Genomic DNA, 15,220 nt, shown 5'->3' on the forward strand with positions numbered 1-15,220 from the left:
TATAAAAAGCAGGATTTTTTTAGCACAGGGGGCAAACGGAAGGAGGCTCCCCTGATTAAGTGTGTCCATGGACACTTAATGCCAGAGGGCTTGCGAGTTAGTGACAATTCTAACCACTCGTCGCTGTATACAGTCAAGTGGAAAGAACTGATACTGGGGTGCCTCTTTACGATTCGTTGAATTATTTGTGTATTTTAAGATTATTTGGAGCTGTAATAAAATTGGATGGAATTCCCGTTGTAGTAACTTTGACAGACGATTTCATTCCAACGTGGGAGGCATATATGATGTATTTATAGTGAAAACAACATTTTCGTAGCCATATTTTATTTCTCATAGCTTGTCTTTTACATTTTCATAAAATTAAAATGCGGTTAATTATGTCATCGACTTTATAAAATTTTTTAGGTTTTGGTGACTATTTTTCTGGTTTGTGTATATGTGCGTATACTAGTGCACACACAAAAAGTGAAACTTCTTTATGACCTTATTTTTCGAAAAATGATATAGGCATATGCTATATGCAACTTTACAGAAATTGGTTTAATAAAGTTAAATTAGAGAATTTCTAAATTAAATAAAAAACTTAATAGGAATTCTGAAATATAATATATATATATATTTTGTAAATTTATTAACTAATTTTTACAGAATTAGAATTTTATTAATTGTTATAGAATTATTAGTATTATTGTTATCGTTTTTATATATTTTTGTTATTAATGGCTTCGAATCAACCGTGGTAGTGACAAGAAAAAGATGGTGCGTAATGGAAAAATGTGACAGTATTTTTTTCCAGCGCTGATTTTTGAATTTAAACTTCTTTCACAAAGTTTAAAAACGATGCAATATTAGAAATAATAAGAATTTCATAACAGTGAAAAATATTAAGCTAATCGTTTAGTATTGGAATCGGCGTTTATTTTCGAATCCTTTTTCTTCCACAGGAGGTAGTACAGCCTGCAAGAAAGATTAAATTAACAAGGTAAATTAAAAGACAAACAAAAAAACTTCATTCAAATGTACGACTGTAAAATTGTCTGAACATTTATACCAATTGGCAGAACAATTCAATCCCTTTTTAATTTCTTCCTTAAATCAAAACTAGCTGTATTTTTTTCATATTTGTAAATATAGCCTCGAGAATAATTTAGAATTCTATAGCAATAGTAAAAAATATTGAAATCGGTTTTTCAGATTTTGTTCTGTGCCAGTGTTTAGTTACAACTACGTATTCAAATTTTTCCTCTTCTCTTTATGAAATTAATACAATTTTGAGTCTTGAAATACCTATAGGTTCTGGTCTAGTAGTACATAGTCATATTTCGGTCAATGAAAAATTCAAAGCAAATATTTTACTTTATACATTATTTACCTATATATACATTGATTTACCTGAGAGTCAAGAAGTAGATGATTTCAACCACACTCAATATTGAAAAGCCCATGAAGAGCCCCAATAAACCACCACAATTAGCAAGAAAATCCGTTTGTCCATACAACTCCGACCTGCGTGATGTTATGAACTGAGCTTCTTTGAAAAACACGAACACTCGGGCGAATAAAGAGCTGCAATAAAATTATTACCTAAACGTCACAATTTTTCTCACATGTCTTACTAACTTTTATTTTTACATAAAAAATAACGACCCATAAATATTACCATTTTTTTTAAATTATTAAGTACAAATAACGCATCCGTTTGTCATACACATCTCGTTTTTAGGATTTGAGACAGTTTCAGTGATCGAACCTATGACCACAGTCACGCTGAAGCCAAAAAAACACGCTGAAAGCCAACACTGATTTTTATTATTAATGAGCAGTATTATCTCTTTTTTTATGATATACGTAGATTGGGTCTTTAGTTAATAATATACATAGGTATACTAACAAGGCCATACATATTAAGAAAAGCATCGTTCGGGCCCTGTCGCAAACTGCACATTCTAGTAGCTTTATTGCATTTTAAAGTTGGTTAATTTGGTATATTTTTATTAAATGAATTCCGTATCGTGATACCAAGTAGAAAATCGCAATTCTAAAAAATATAATTACCATCAGTTGTATAAATATTTAAGTAAAGATTGTATCACAGAAAAATCGGATTTTAAAAAATAGAAAAAAATCTAGCACATACTTTTCCACAGACTAGTAAGAAATCAAGCCAATTAGAAAAATCTGTGATCCATCCGATGAGTTAGCTTTCAATGCCTCTACTTTAGTAACTTCAAAAAACGACCACGACTTTAATAGGAACTGGTACCATACGATCCCATTTGCGATTGAAATACTAGGTATATAAAACTCAATATCAAGTCCGGATAGCTATAAAAATTAGACGCTGCAATTTTTATGTGCGATAAAAAATGAGATTCTTACTCTTCTTCCACAGTTTCATTGTTCATTGGCAGTCTGTACGCTCTAAAGAGAGATTTCCAATCATAATCAGCCTGCGATGTCTCAGCTTCATATTCTATGGAAGTGCACGCAGGCAGACATTTACATCTTAACGCAACTTCGCGTGCTTCGCCAATTGTGTCGTTCTCGCCATCTCCCGCCATTCCTGATTTCATTTCGACTGTCACCAGTTCCACTGAAGATTGTCGAGAATTATTTAAATATTTTTGAAACGATTTTTATAATAAGCAATTTACATACAGCAATATGAAAAAAATAATTTTGATTAAATTCATAAGTAATTACTGAACAATCGTTGCTCATAGTTTTTACTGACGATAAATTTTCCAATTATATTATAGAACTATCACTATAAATTCAAGCTAATCAAAATTAATCGAACCAGGTCCAATTTCTAGATATATCTCTTACAATATCGTTTCGAGCATTTTTAGGCAAGTAACTCTTGAAAAGCAGCTTCAGCATGCGACTCTCATCCCTGAGGTCATAGGTTTGACCCCGGCAGTGTACCCATGGACTTTCTTTCTCAAACGGTGAAGAGAACATCATGAGGAAACCGCCTTGCCTTAGAACCAAAAAGTTGGCGGCACCTACTTGCCTATTAGATTGACATATTATGATCTTGTCAGATACAGAAATCTGACGGTCAGACCTAATAAATGTTGTAGCGCCACTGATTATTTTTTTTATTTTTTTATCTCTTAAAAAGATATAAACAACGTTTGAGTTCTGAAACTCGGGTCTTATGTTTCTGGTTAACCAAAACAAAATACCGCTGAATTCGAACTTATTTGTTAGTTTTCAAAAGATTTTGTGTACCTAACTTTATTACTAAAAAGAGGCTGAGAGCGCTATGACACACAACTAAACAAAAGTGATATAAGTACCTGAATACAATTAAAAACATACTCACTTTGGGACTTTTTAATACACGCCATTTTTCCGGAGTTACAAGTGGACATATTTGGACCATCTAAAAATCATTAAAATACATTACTTTTGTTTGCAACGTGCAGACCTATGTTAGGGTCAAGAAAAAGATATTTGGGGTAAACGTTTTCTGAAGATACTTATGCGTTAGGCCGACATAGATTAGCCCTATCCTTTTCATTAAAATTTTAGGAATCCTGAGGAAACCAGCATGCATGTTTCAGGCGCAGAAGGTTGACTGCGTATTAGATTATTTTTTATAGAACAGGGCAGGAGGCCATCATTTTCCATGGTCTTTCCCAATGCCATAGAGTCTCGCGAGTGCTTTGATGGCTATTTTGGATTTGGAAAGCTCTTTTATTGAAGAACAAAAACTGTTTTAAACGATTACTTGTGGAACAATGGAAGTCGAGGTGATATAGGTGGAATTTCGTATTCTGCCACTGACTCAGATGATGATGGAACAGATTTGTAAGACAACTTACGCGGCATCCCAAAGTGAACGCACCCACATCGTGCATAGGTGAAGTTTGTCAGACACTCCATCTCACAATTTGGTTGCGTATAAATTTTAAAATATTTCAGATACCGTTCACTTGGGAAATAGCATTGGCGCCTAGAAAACGAAGTGGTATCATTAATCTATATTCTATACATTTCGTGCCACGATGTTTCTGATTTTCACTCCTCAAAAATTACTTTCAATTACTAAAGGATTTTGCTGAAATAGATCGTTGTATACCCAGGTGTACGCAAAAGCTAAACAGCTGACCACTGAACTTGTAACAATATCAATTTATCTGTTGCGACTTTATGAATGTATCTTCTCAGCCATCAGACCATTAGAGCTTCGAACATCTGTATAATGGAGCGCTTCTGCTGACGCCGTCTTCTCTCTAATCACTATTGCATGCATTATCGTTGAAGAAAATGTTTAAAATACTATTTCTTTTCCATACAAGCATCAAGGGAAAAAAGTAAGAAAGAAAAAGGGACCGATTTTTTTGTTCGACAAAATTAGAAATTCCAAAGATTAAATTATGTTCCGAATACGGTCCATATGAAACAATTCTTTTATGGCATGACGCTGATGAATGACGTCTTGTTAGAAAACCTTACCTCTCAGGGTCATAGGACCTCAAGCCTTCGGAAGTAGTCATCATCTTAGGTTTGACTGCAACAATCACTTCTTGAGAGAGCGGTGCTCTGAAGAATTGTTCGGAGAGGCGTGGTAGCTCGGCCGGATTATGTAAAAGAATCTACATGACCAGACATTAACCATTAGATCACAATCATCACTTGGTGCTAAGTGTTACTCAGTCGTGTCAAAGGCGGAAGTAACAATTTACGTCTCGATTTAATATAAAAAACAATTATGTAAAACTTCACTGCAGTTGAAAATACCTTAAATCCTTGTACGGGTCCTTTACAAAGATAGTCCAAGTCAATAGCTTGTGCCTTTAAAAGGAAAGTTAGACCAGCTTTGGCTCCATACCCCTGGAATATAAGTTAACTATTATACTATATTTAGTACGTACTTCATTTTTTTTTATATAACAGGGGGCAAACAGGCAGGAGGCTCACCTGATGTTAAGTGATACCGCCGCCCATGGACACCCTCAAATTTTGTTATATTTTTGGCGCAATCAATTAATTAGAATTACCAAATTGTCTCTTTAATATTGTTTTACGGACCTATTGAGCGTCTAAGTGCGGAAACATGAATCTACATACATACATACATACATACATACATACATATTGTATTAAAAAAAGGTACTCATGACTGTACCGCCTGAGGATTAATAAGTAGTATTTTTATATTATCTTGAGAGAGATTATATTCTTAGGCTTTTGGCTTAAGAAACCGGAGCCGATAGATGATTAGGTCATGGGCTTAAACGTCTTAATCCTACAGAATCTAAACCAACACCTTCAGGCTTATATACATTACGTGTTTTCATATAAATTTACATACAGATCCCCTCCATGGATATGAATCCAGTGGTGAGTTCGGCGGATAGCCTCCGTCCAAGGTCCAAGTAATATTTTTTTGGTCTAAAGCCAAATAATTATAATCCTTGTGCAGGCTGTACATAAAAGGTTTCATTTAAAAATATAATAAAAAGTTGTTCAAAAGATATCAATTCTTATATGACTGACTAGAGCAGTGTTTTGCAACTTGTTTTGTGCCATGCCTTCTATATACATAATTTTTTATATTAAAAATTAAATTGTTGACTTAGAAACCCGACAGGTATACGAAAGAAATAACTAGGAAATAGTTAACGAAACACAGTACATAAATTTTGAAAACCATGAAAAATGTCTAGTCCATTTTCGAATTGACTAGACATTTTTTTCCCCTCTTAACAATCTAATTGCCTCCTGGTGGCCCCACTTTCGTAAACAATGGACTAGGGCCTCGCAATAGGAAATGGGCACATTGCAGTCACAATGTGAGACTTCTCAACCAATATAAAATAATAATATTTCGCTGGGTATCAAACCTAGGCCAGGTTCAGGTCAAATGCTACACTACGTAAATAGACTCGCTTTCCGAAAAGGAAAAGCGTCTAGTACTTATGTCACAGCTACCAAATGTTGGTGCATGTAGAAATTATTATTCGGTTTAAAATAATAAATAATATGTTATAATAACTATTAGGTATTAAGAACATTTCTCTTTAACCATGAGTATTATATATAATGTTATCAATACCTATTAAATATACAAAGCGGTTTAATCGTCTTACATACTTCTCGAGTCTAAAAAGTTCGTCTGCACCAAGGCTATTGAAAGTGTAGCAAAATCCTTCTTCAGTAATCACTTCGTAAAACACATCTGCGCAATTGTTCCGTGGTACATCCTTCCACTTGCAGGCAAGAAATATGTCATTCATGTCGGGAGATATCTGCATACACGGTACAAATTATTAAGAAAGAAATCGCTGCTATAAAAGAAGTGTTAATTAGTGTGTGTGTGTAAGGTGGTTTATTCTAAAAGCTTCTAAAACTTTGACAGGAGCAATTATCAGTATGATTCAAAAAGGATCAGTAATACTAATGAATTTGTAAATAATATCAATACCTATACTGATCTAAAACACTAATTTATAATAGAAAAATACGAAACAATAAAATGAAGATATCATTTATTAATGTTACTTAATGTACCTACACTTGTAGGTAAACCTTAGTAAAATAAATTAATAAAATCATTATTTAGATACAATTTTTTAACACCGACTAATAAAATCTACCAAGAAACCAAAATTATGACAATTAAACAACTGTATGTATATAGCACCTGTATCTTGATAAAAAAAAAATTTAAATAACTCTATCCATAGTTGCTTGTCGTTTAAAAAAATCAAATACACAACGACACGCAATACTCGTCGAGCGAGTTTGCTTATCTTGCCGAAGCCGCGTACAAATTATTTAAAGAAATCTATTAGGTATGAGGGTGTGCAATTATTTAATCAATTACCATCTCAAATTCGCAATATTGGAGTGTTTGACAAATTCAAAAAGGCATTAAAGATGCATGTTAGAATGAACATAGCTGACTAAAATTGTTACGGCTAATGGCGACGTGTATCTCGCTCGTATATAATATATACATATTAATATTAAGTTTCTCATGTAAATAAAATATTTCTGTTTTGTAATGAGAAATAAAGTTCTTTAAACATTAAACATTAAAAATGTTTTTAAATTTTCTTTTACTAGGGGTTTGATCAAGGGCAAATCACAAGGAAAATGAATTGCAAAGAAATGTAAATTACTCTTCGTCATTTTTTAAAATCGCCAAGTTATTTTTACAATATTTTTATAAGCACCTACTTAAGGCAGGAGGCGGTTAATACTACATTTTATTAATTATATCCAAGCTCTAAACTATATGGACAGTATCGGCTTAAAAATAGACCAAAGATGAAATTTTTTAAAATAATGGTTTCCATGGTAACGAGAACATAATTTTTAATATTAAAAGTATACCAACCCTTCTTAAGTTTTCAATTGTTTCATTGGCCATTGAAGTCTCTCTTCCATTGGTTGGCGCGAGGTGGTCGTCACAGATCATGCTGACATCTTCATACGTGTTACGCCTGTTGAAAATCTAATGTTATTACTTGTGCAATAAACTTGTTGAATTGCTTGCTTGTAAAAAATAATTGTAGCTAATTTAAAATATACTAAACTGAATTTGATGAAACTTTTGTTTCCAATATAATAAAATATTTATTTATTTATTTATTAACACTTTGTTGCATTACATAAAAGGAAAATATTAAACATAATTTAATGACAAGCAACTGGCGGCCTTATCGCTTTAGAGCGATTTCTTCCAGACAACCACTGTTAGTAAAGGAAAAAAAAAACCACTATGAGTATATTAGATAAGGTAGGCAAGAAGTGCAAAAATAAAAAAGGGAAAAAAAACATACTTAACAGAAACAAAAAGAAATAAAAATAAACTAAACTGATACAAGTTACATAAAACAAAACAAAAACAAAACAGTGCACATGAATCATGACAATCTAAGATGAAGAAGATCGGTCTCACGTCAGTTAGTAGTTAGTGGTATGACATGGACAGGTAATGTTTATAAAGCAGAAATTTAAAGGAAGATAGAGAAGGAGCTAAGCGAATAGTGACGGGAAGTGAATTCCATAGCCGAACTGCTGAAACCTTAAAGGAATCGCCAAGAAAAGAGGAGTTATGAGATGGGATTTCAAGGGTATAGTTTTTGGAAGAGCGTAAACTATAGTTATGTGAACCCAAAAATTTGAAATCATTTTTGAGATAAGAAGGAGTTTTAGGATTGAACAGGATGGAATATAGGAGATGGAGAATATGAGCATCACGTCGCTGTCGAATGGGTAACCAACCTAGCCGCTTACGGAACGCAGAGATATGATCATACTTTCTTAGACCGAAAATAAATCGGATACAGAAGTTTTGGAGACGATCCAGTTTGTTTAGCAATTCCTCGCTCATATCGGAGGAGCAAGAATCGGCGTAGTCCAGTAAAGGCAGGAGGAGAGATTGTGCCAGTGAGGTTTTAGTACTAAAGGGAAGGAAATTACTGAGACGTCGGAGGATACTAGAGGCACCATACAATTTGCGGCTAACTTCTTTGACATGCTGCTCCCAGGATAAGTTTTGATCAAATAAGACCCCCAAATTTTTAACTGCACGGCTTATATTTAAAGTTACGCCGTTGATATGTATAGGTGGTACAGTGGCCCAATCAATTCTCGTCGTGAAATAGGGGCTGCCAATGATTATGACTTTACTCTTGTTGGGATTGATTAGAAGACCAAAATTTTTGCTCCAGTCAACTATCTTTGCCAGCTCATAGTTTGTGGAATGTATGGCCTGCGGGAGATCATCGAGACTTGATTGAACGTAGATTTGGAGATCGTCAGCGTATAAATGAAAATTAGTTGAAAGACGGGACGTTAAAGAGTTAATGTAAATAGCGAAAAGAAGACTTCTCTTTAACCATGAGTATTATATATAATGTTATCAATACCTATTAAATATACAAAGCGGTTTAATCGCGAATTATTTATAAAGTATAATATATTTAGTAAAATATATTATACTTTAAAACTCATAATCATAGATATTCCGACGGTTAACGATAGAGAAGTTCGACCAGCCACTTCGGGCCAATCAGTGGTTAGACTGAACCTCTATACCGCATTCGTTCTTAGAATAGCTCATACACCATCATAAATATTACATAATTCCAACAGAATTACATACACTACAAACTTATAACCTCCTTTTTTCCAAATCGGTTAGTTAGTCCTTATTTCGTCCCTCATCCGATTCCTCATTAATTAAATTATTACGATCGTGAAACTGATAACATTTAACTGTGTTAAAATGTCACAAGACGAAATTTGCATTACTAAAGAGTATTTATGTTACTTACTCTTCTTCTGTTAAATTAGCATATGTAGTTTCATTCCTGTATAGATGATAGTATTCCGTGTAGTTGAATTTAGTCTGTTTAGCTTTTGTCTCAATGCATAGGGTCACGGCGGGGTACGGTATCTGGAGAAGGAATTTTATATAAAAAATATTGGTATGAGAGGGACAAATTTTTTGAAGTGAAACTTCTTTATCGGCGTTGGAATAAAATTTTCCGTCACATTTTTCGGTTACATGTCACATGTTTGGGTTACGCGTCACATTTATCCGTTACGCGCTATCTTTTCTTGTAACTACCACGGTTGATTCGTATTCGATAAATTAAGAAGCATAATGGCGTGTTTAGATAAACGAAATGAACGAAGGGCGTTCTATTAGCAATCATTCTACAATACAATTTGTAAAGAGAAAAGAAAAGAGGTATCTGGACGATCTGTTAGAAACTGACTAATGACTTTATGATTTGACGTATAAAAATTCTTCACAAAACGGACATTTTGGTATCATCTCATTAATAAAAAACAACGAAACGAATACCTGCCACACAGGTGTAGACGTCTCTGCAAAGCTCACAATGACAGGATTTTCGGCCCACTTCTTGAACAGTTTCATTATGGTAGAGCCACAGACTAGTACACATGATGTAAACATTAACGCCCAGAATAATCTGAAATTATTATGACCGTTAGACACTTAGGGCCTGTTTCACAATGTTTGGATAAAGTGCCAAATAGCTATGCAACACATAAATTATTCGAAAGATAAAAGTTCCGAATAAGATACTTCGCATTTCATGACGTATAGCGCTATCTGACAGTCGTGAAACGCAAAAATACTATTTATCCTACCAATAAGTAATAAATAGCTTATTTGGAACTTATCCGGACATTGTGAAACAGGCCCTTAGTATTTCGAATATATTTATCTCACAGATACAGGACCTCCTCTGCCTACGGTCCTGACCTCTCGCTGTATCCACTTTCATGATATCCATGGTCAGCCATGGTCCTCGGTTATGGGGACCGTTGACTTGTCTCGTCTCTACGTCCTGGATTTAATCCATATAGTTACCCGACCTCACCTCTTCCACCATTATAACTTAATGTTATCCAACACACACTTTTCTGTATACTGCATACATACACATACTCTCAAAAATCCCACTTTATATATGTACTATTCGTATATGAAACTCAATTATTCTAAATTCGTATATGTAAATCAATTTTCTTGTTTACATTATAGAGATAATAAAACACAACCGCACAGGATCACGAATACTAATGATGTTGAATTTTAACAGTGAAATATTTAAATACTTGGTTATATAACGTTTAAAAATTTGTGACTTGCTTTCGTAAAGAATAAGATATACAGATAACATACATTTTGTTCGTACGTTTGAAAGAGAAGTAGACTTTTTTTTCAAATACTATTGTATACTCAATACAGTAAATAAATCAGTTGAATTTACACGAAACTAACAGTTCGAACAAAGGATCGAAGATATTTAACACTTATACGAAGGGATTTTATTTATGTTGAACATATCAATCATTAGTAAAACATAAATCTTCGAGATTTTGAAGAATATTTATCTATTTAGTTACTTACTTTTCAAGGAACGTCCGCTCCTTTTCGCCAATATACTTCAAGCCATGAAGGTTAGAGTTCGTTGTGTAGTCTATAAAATACTCTTTAACCGAATCGAAGGTGCTTCTCTTCTCTGCAGTATTATTTGTATGGCCATTTGCTACTGGGCTGTCGGAAGGCCGACCGTCAATTTTCCCAAGACTATTTGATCTAGCAAAAAAGTTATATATCGACATTAATATAATGTATGCATTATATAAATTGTGAAGGCATTTTACCAACTTCAAAAAATTGGCTATGGTTCTTGAGATATGGGTACTTCAAGTAAATGTAAAATATAAGTATAATCTATCGTTACCATTACAATCTTGATTTTTTTTAGCAGGTTATAAGTATTTGAGAACAGACAGTAAATGCAAAATTAGAAGCATTTAATCTATATTTCTTTTTTTGACGTTCATTACCTACATGAATAAGTGATTTTTGAATTTGAATAAACCAAATGTATAGAAGAAATTGTGATAACGTCGGGGAAAGATGGTGGGGAAATCAAAAAAGTAGAAAAATGCCTTGAGTTAAAGGCTTTTTTTATAAATAAATACAACATTTGATTTTTTTCTTACCGTTAATATCTGTCGCATGTGTGTTTTAATATTTATATTTTATACAATAAAATAAAAGGCATATTATAATTTTTTATGTATTTTATTGCCTATAATTGTTGTAATGCTTTCATGATGAATAAAGATATTTTGAGTTTTAGTTTAATAAAAAAAATTAGTAAAACGTTAATGTTTGACGAACTTGGCACTATTTTTATTAACCGAATGATTAAGATAGTGATAATTAACCCTTCAGTATTCAGTTCTAAACCCCGTTGTAATTTTTTTCTCTAAGTGCAATTAAGCTTACTTGACAAATCTAATAATAAAGTATAATTCAGTGTTACGTGTAATTTTATTTTTGTTGATTTACTTCTTGAACTTGACTGTTGTATTTCCTTTTTTTGTTGTTTCCTTATTATTTATTTGGGAACAAAACAGACACATCTATACAATAAAAAAAGTTAAAAATAAAATAAACACATTGGATGTATCCACAAAAGGTTTCACTAAAAAAATCTTAGCAATAAGGCATCGCTAATAATGTTTGTTTTGTTTAGTTTCTACTTTCATGTAAAGTTTATAAATTTTTTTACGCAGAAGCGAAAGGTGCATAAATATAAATCAAAGTTTTGAAACTAATTAATTAAATAAAGCAAAATTATAATTATTATTATTACCTGGAATGTCTCTTCATGACGACCTCCTAGAGCAACACCGAAATTAAATTTAACAAAACTTTTGTCAATTGCAAATTATATAAACTATTTCGTGTTATCCCTCGGGATATGTGTCAATTATGAAATTAAAAATACTGCGAAGAATTATGATTAAATTGTAATACACAGAAAGCATGAGGGCGTGGCAATTTTGGTAATTAAGATATTTTATGTTACTACCAAGTTTGCATAATTATATATGTACAAACATTCTGCCGTGTTTACGTACTGAGGCATTGTAATAATTGCTTTTATAGTTATTTGGTATATTCTAATACGAACTTACGAGCCAAGTACACGTTACACTCCCTAATATAAAAAAAGTGTTATATATTTATAATATATTACTGGTAGTGTAAAATGCCTTAGACCGTATATTGCTCAATCAGACTGTTTTAGTCGCGATTACTTAAATTGTTGGAATTGCGCCCCGAGAGTATAGCCAGAATTAGCACCCTCTTCAGCGTTATAACTATAGCATAGCATTACAAAACAAAAACATAACTGTGGCATAAACTTTTCTCCAGACGCATCGCGAAAAATTATTGCCAACATTCTAAATCAGAAAAGCCCACTTTAAAATGTTGTCATTGAATCGTAGAATTGATAGGTATATGGTTTGCATTTAACAATTAGGTTGATTGTCCGAATATTAAAAAAAAATTTAATTGCGTTTCCATGCATTCTATAATTCCATTTGTCCCTCCTACTCGGCCCGCGTTTTGGCCAATGCTGACCGATTTCCAGATTTCTTACAAACGAGCTAGATTTCCTTAATTGCTACTTTTAAAATTCATTTTCGTTTAGTTTCGGTCATTTTAATTGCTTTGTTGAATATTTGTATTATCTCTAGCGTTTGCCTATAAGTGCTTAACACATTGAAAATTGTAATTTGCAGTTCTTTTACCAATGTATTAGTGTGTCGAGCGTTAGCAAGCTTTCGTCGATAAGAAATAGCCATTGAGCATTGAAAGCATTTAATTAATTAGCATTATTCTTTGTTGTATTTGAGTGGATTATACTACGTATAGTGAGTGAAAAAAATATCCTTTATTATTTAAAGCATCCCGTTGACATAGTACAGTAAATATAAGTATGTACGTATATACATGGGTAACACTGAAAATGTTTAGCACTGGCCAGTTAGAAATATTGCTGATGAAAACTTTTTTAAATTTCAATTTTAGAACTTTTTGGTAACCTAATGAAGAATATTGCATTCATTTGTCATTTGTTTTTGTGAATTGGCGGCAAATCTAAAACTCTTGTTACACGTGAAAATTAACCTAACGCGAGGAATGTTTCGGTCAATGACTGATTATGACTTTCGATGTGGGCTTACTCAACAACAAAGCTATGATAAGCATTTCTTAATGAAGCCCCATCTCGTGCCACTATTTACAATTGGTTTAACCGCGCGAGGGACGTATGATAGAGGAAGAGACCTATCAGCAGATACGAGCAAGCCTAAGCATTGGTATAAGTCAAGTTAAAAAAATTGGAAGGAACATTGTCACAGGTGATGAAAGTTACGAAACTGAAACCAAAAGACAGTCACCTCATTGGGTGTTCCCTTTCGAGAATCTCCCAAAAACCAAAAAAGTAATGGAAACTTTTTAAGCCGTGTTTCATTTTAAACATCCGTAAGCATTTTCTCTAGATCACAATTCTTGGTAATACACGAAGGATAATTAGAAGTACAAAAGTAAGCACACTCACCATTCCACAATTGTCATTCTTTGACTATCTCAAGAGAAGGCGCCACTTAACGTCCTCATCTGAAGGAAGTGGATGTTCCAGTAGTACCAATTTTGGGCTATCCGGCGTCGCCCAAGGGATCAAGTAGGGGCAGACCGCAGAAGAGATTGGATAAAGCCTCTTTTAAATAACTAATTCATACAAATTATTTTATTGGTTAATAATCAATGTTAACATGGTTTATGTATTGTACAATCAGGACAATGATATAGATTTGCAGTATACAACTCATTTTCTCGCTATCATTGCAATTACAAACGTTGCCGTGTTCTTTTGATCAGTAGGAGAATATGATAACATTAATGATGCAGTTTTTTTATTTATTTAGTTGTTAACAAAATAATCAAATTCATTAAGCTTTAACTGTCCGTTACATTGTAATATAGGAACCGCAACGAATTGTGCGTATTTCGTAACAGGTTTCAACTCCGCTTTCACTCTCAATTGAAACAAGTACAAAAACTGGGAATAAGTTTGTAAGCATACCATATAGGCGTTAATAAATTCGTTTTCCGTAGAGGAGTGGCTTCTTCCGGATGGCTAAGTTTTCTTATATTAGTATAAAATATACAGATTTCAAATAATCTGTTAATGTAAATAGTTTGTTTGTTAGCAGAGTATATAAGTTTTTGTGTAAGAAGGACGGTGCAGCTGTTGTTCCTACTTGAAGGGATGATTCAATGGCTCGGCTTAGGTCCAGAAGTAGAATATAATCTTTACCGGGAAATACTTTGTTAGTGCGATACAGGGTATGACAACATCAAACTGATTTGTAGCCGATAAAGGTATCGGTAAATAATGATTTATATTAGAACGCAAGATCAAGAGATCTTGGACATATTTCAAATTTAGTTTATTTATTTTTTCCCATCTTTAAAACCCATTCTATGATTTTTAAGTTCACCATAAAAGCAAGGAATAATTGCGCGCATACAAATAATGAATGCGTCAATCAATCTAACACTGTTCGAATAGTTGCGATATTCAAAAATTGTCGAGGACGTCAACTTCCGGTAATAGAAACAAAATTCTCTTTAAATTTGTCACTTCCTTTCAAAGTAAAAACTTCAAAAAAGGAAGTCGACGTTCTAAACCGGAGAACACTTGAAAGTTGTCTGGTGGATGTGAGTAAATTATGTGGAGACTAGGTTAAAATTCTCTCGTGTGAACTATCCCGCGAATCTAATAATTACTTGTATGGATGAACGAATTTTGGTAAAACTTTCCAATAACATGTACAGAAT

General features: G+C 33.2%; 1 protein-coding gene across 1 annotated transcript; it reads right to left on the reverse strand.

Annotated features, from left to right (window-relative positions):
- Positions 1–749: 749 nt before the first annotated feature.
- LOC110998115 (pickpocket protein 28) lies at positions 750–12,216 on the reverse strand. The gene is made up of 14 exons (XM_022266577.2): positions 12,180–12,216; positions 10,919–11,107; positions 9,842–9,971; positions 9,306–9,427; positions 7,361–7,466; positions 6,112–6,266; positions 5,330–5,441; positions 4,756–4,848; positions 4,471–4,610; positions 3,837–3,967; positions 3,335–3,394; positions 2,383–2,596; positions 1,396–1,569; positions 750–960 (listed from the first exon to the last, which is right to left on the reverse strand). Exons 1-14 carry the CDS (start codon positions 12,194–12,196, stop codon positions 888–890), a joined length of 1,716 nt encoding a protein of 571 aa, XP_022122269.2. The 5' UTR covers positions 12,197–12,216; the 3' UTR covers positions 750–887.
- Positions 12,217–15,220: the final 3,004 nt, after the last annotated feature.

The sequence above is a fragment of the Pieris rapae genome, chromosome 21 (genome assembly GCF_905147795.1).
Source record: "Pieris rapae chromosome 21, ilPieRapa1.1, whole genome shotgun sequence".
NCBI classification, from domain to species: domain Eukaryota; kingdom Metazoa; phylum Arthropoda; class Insecta; order Lepidoptera; family Pieridae; genus Pieris; species Pieris rapae.

Excerpts from the sequence above, each read along its gene's own strand:
- LOC110998115 (XM_022266577.2), bottom strand. Across the intron at positions 9,428-9,841 it reads CGTCTACACCTGTGTGGCAG|ATACCGTACCCCGCCGTGAC; the intron begins GTATTCGTTTCG and ends TTCCTTCTCCAG. Across the intron at positions 1,570-2,382 it reads AATGAAACTGTGGAAGAAGA|CTCTTTATTCGCCCGAGTGT; the intron begins GTAAGAATCTCA and ends ATTTTATTGCAG.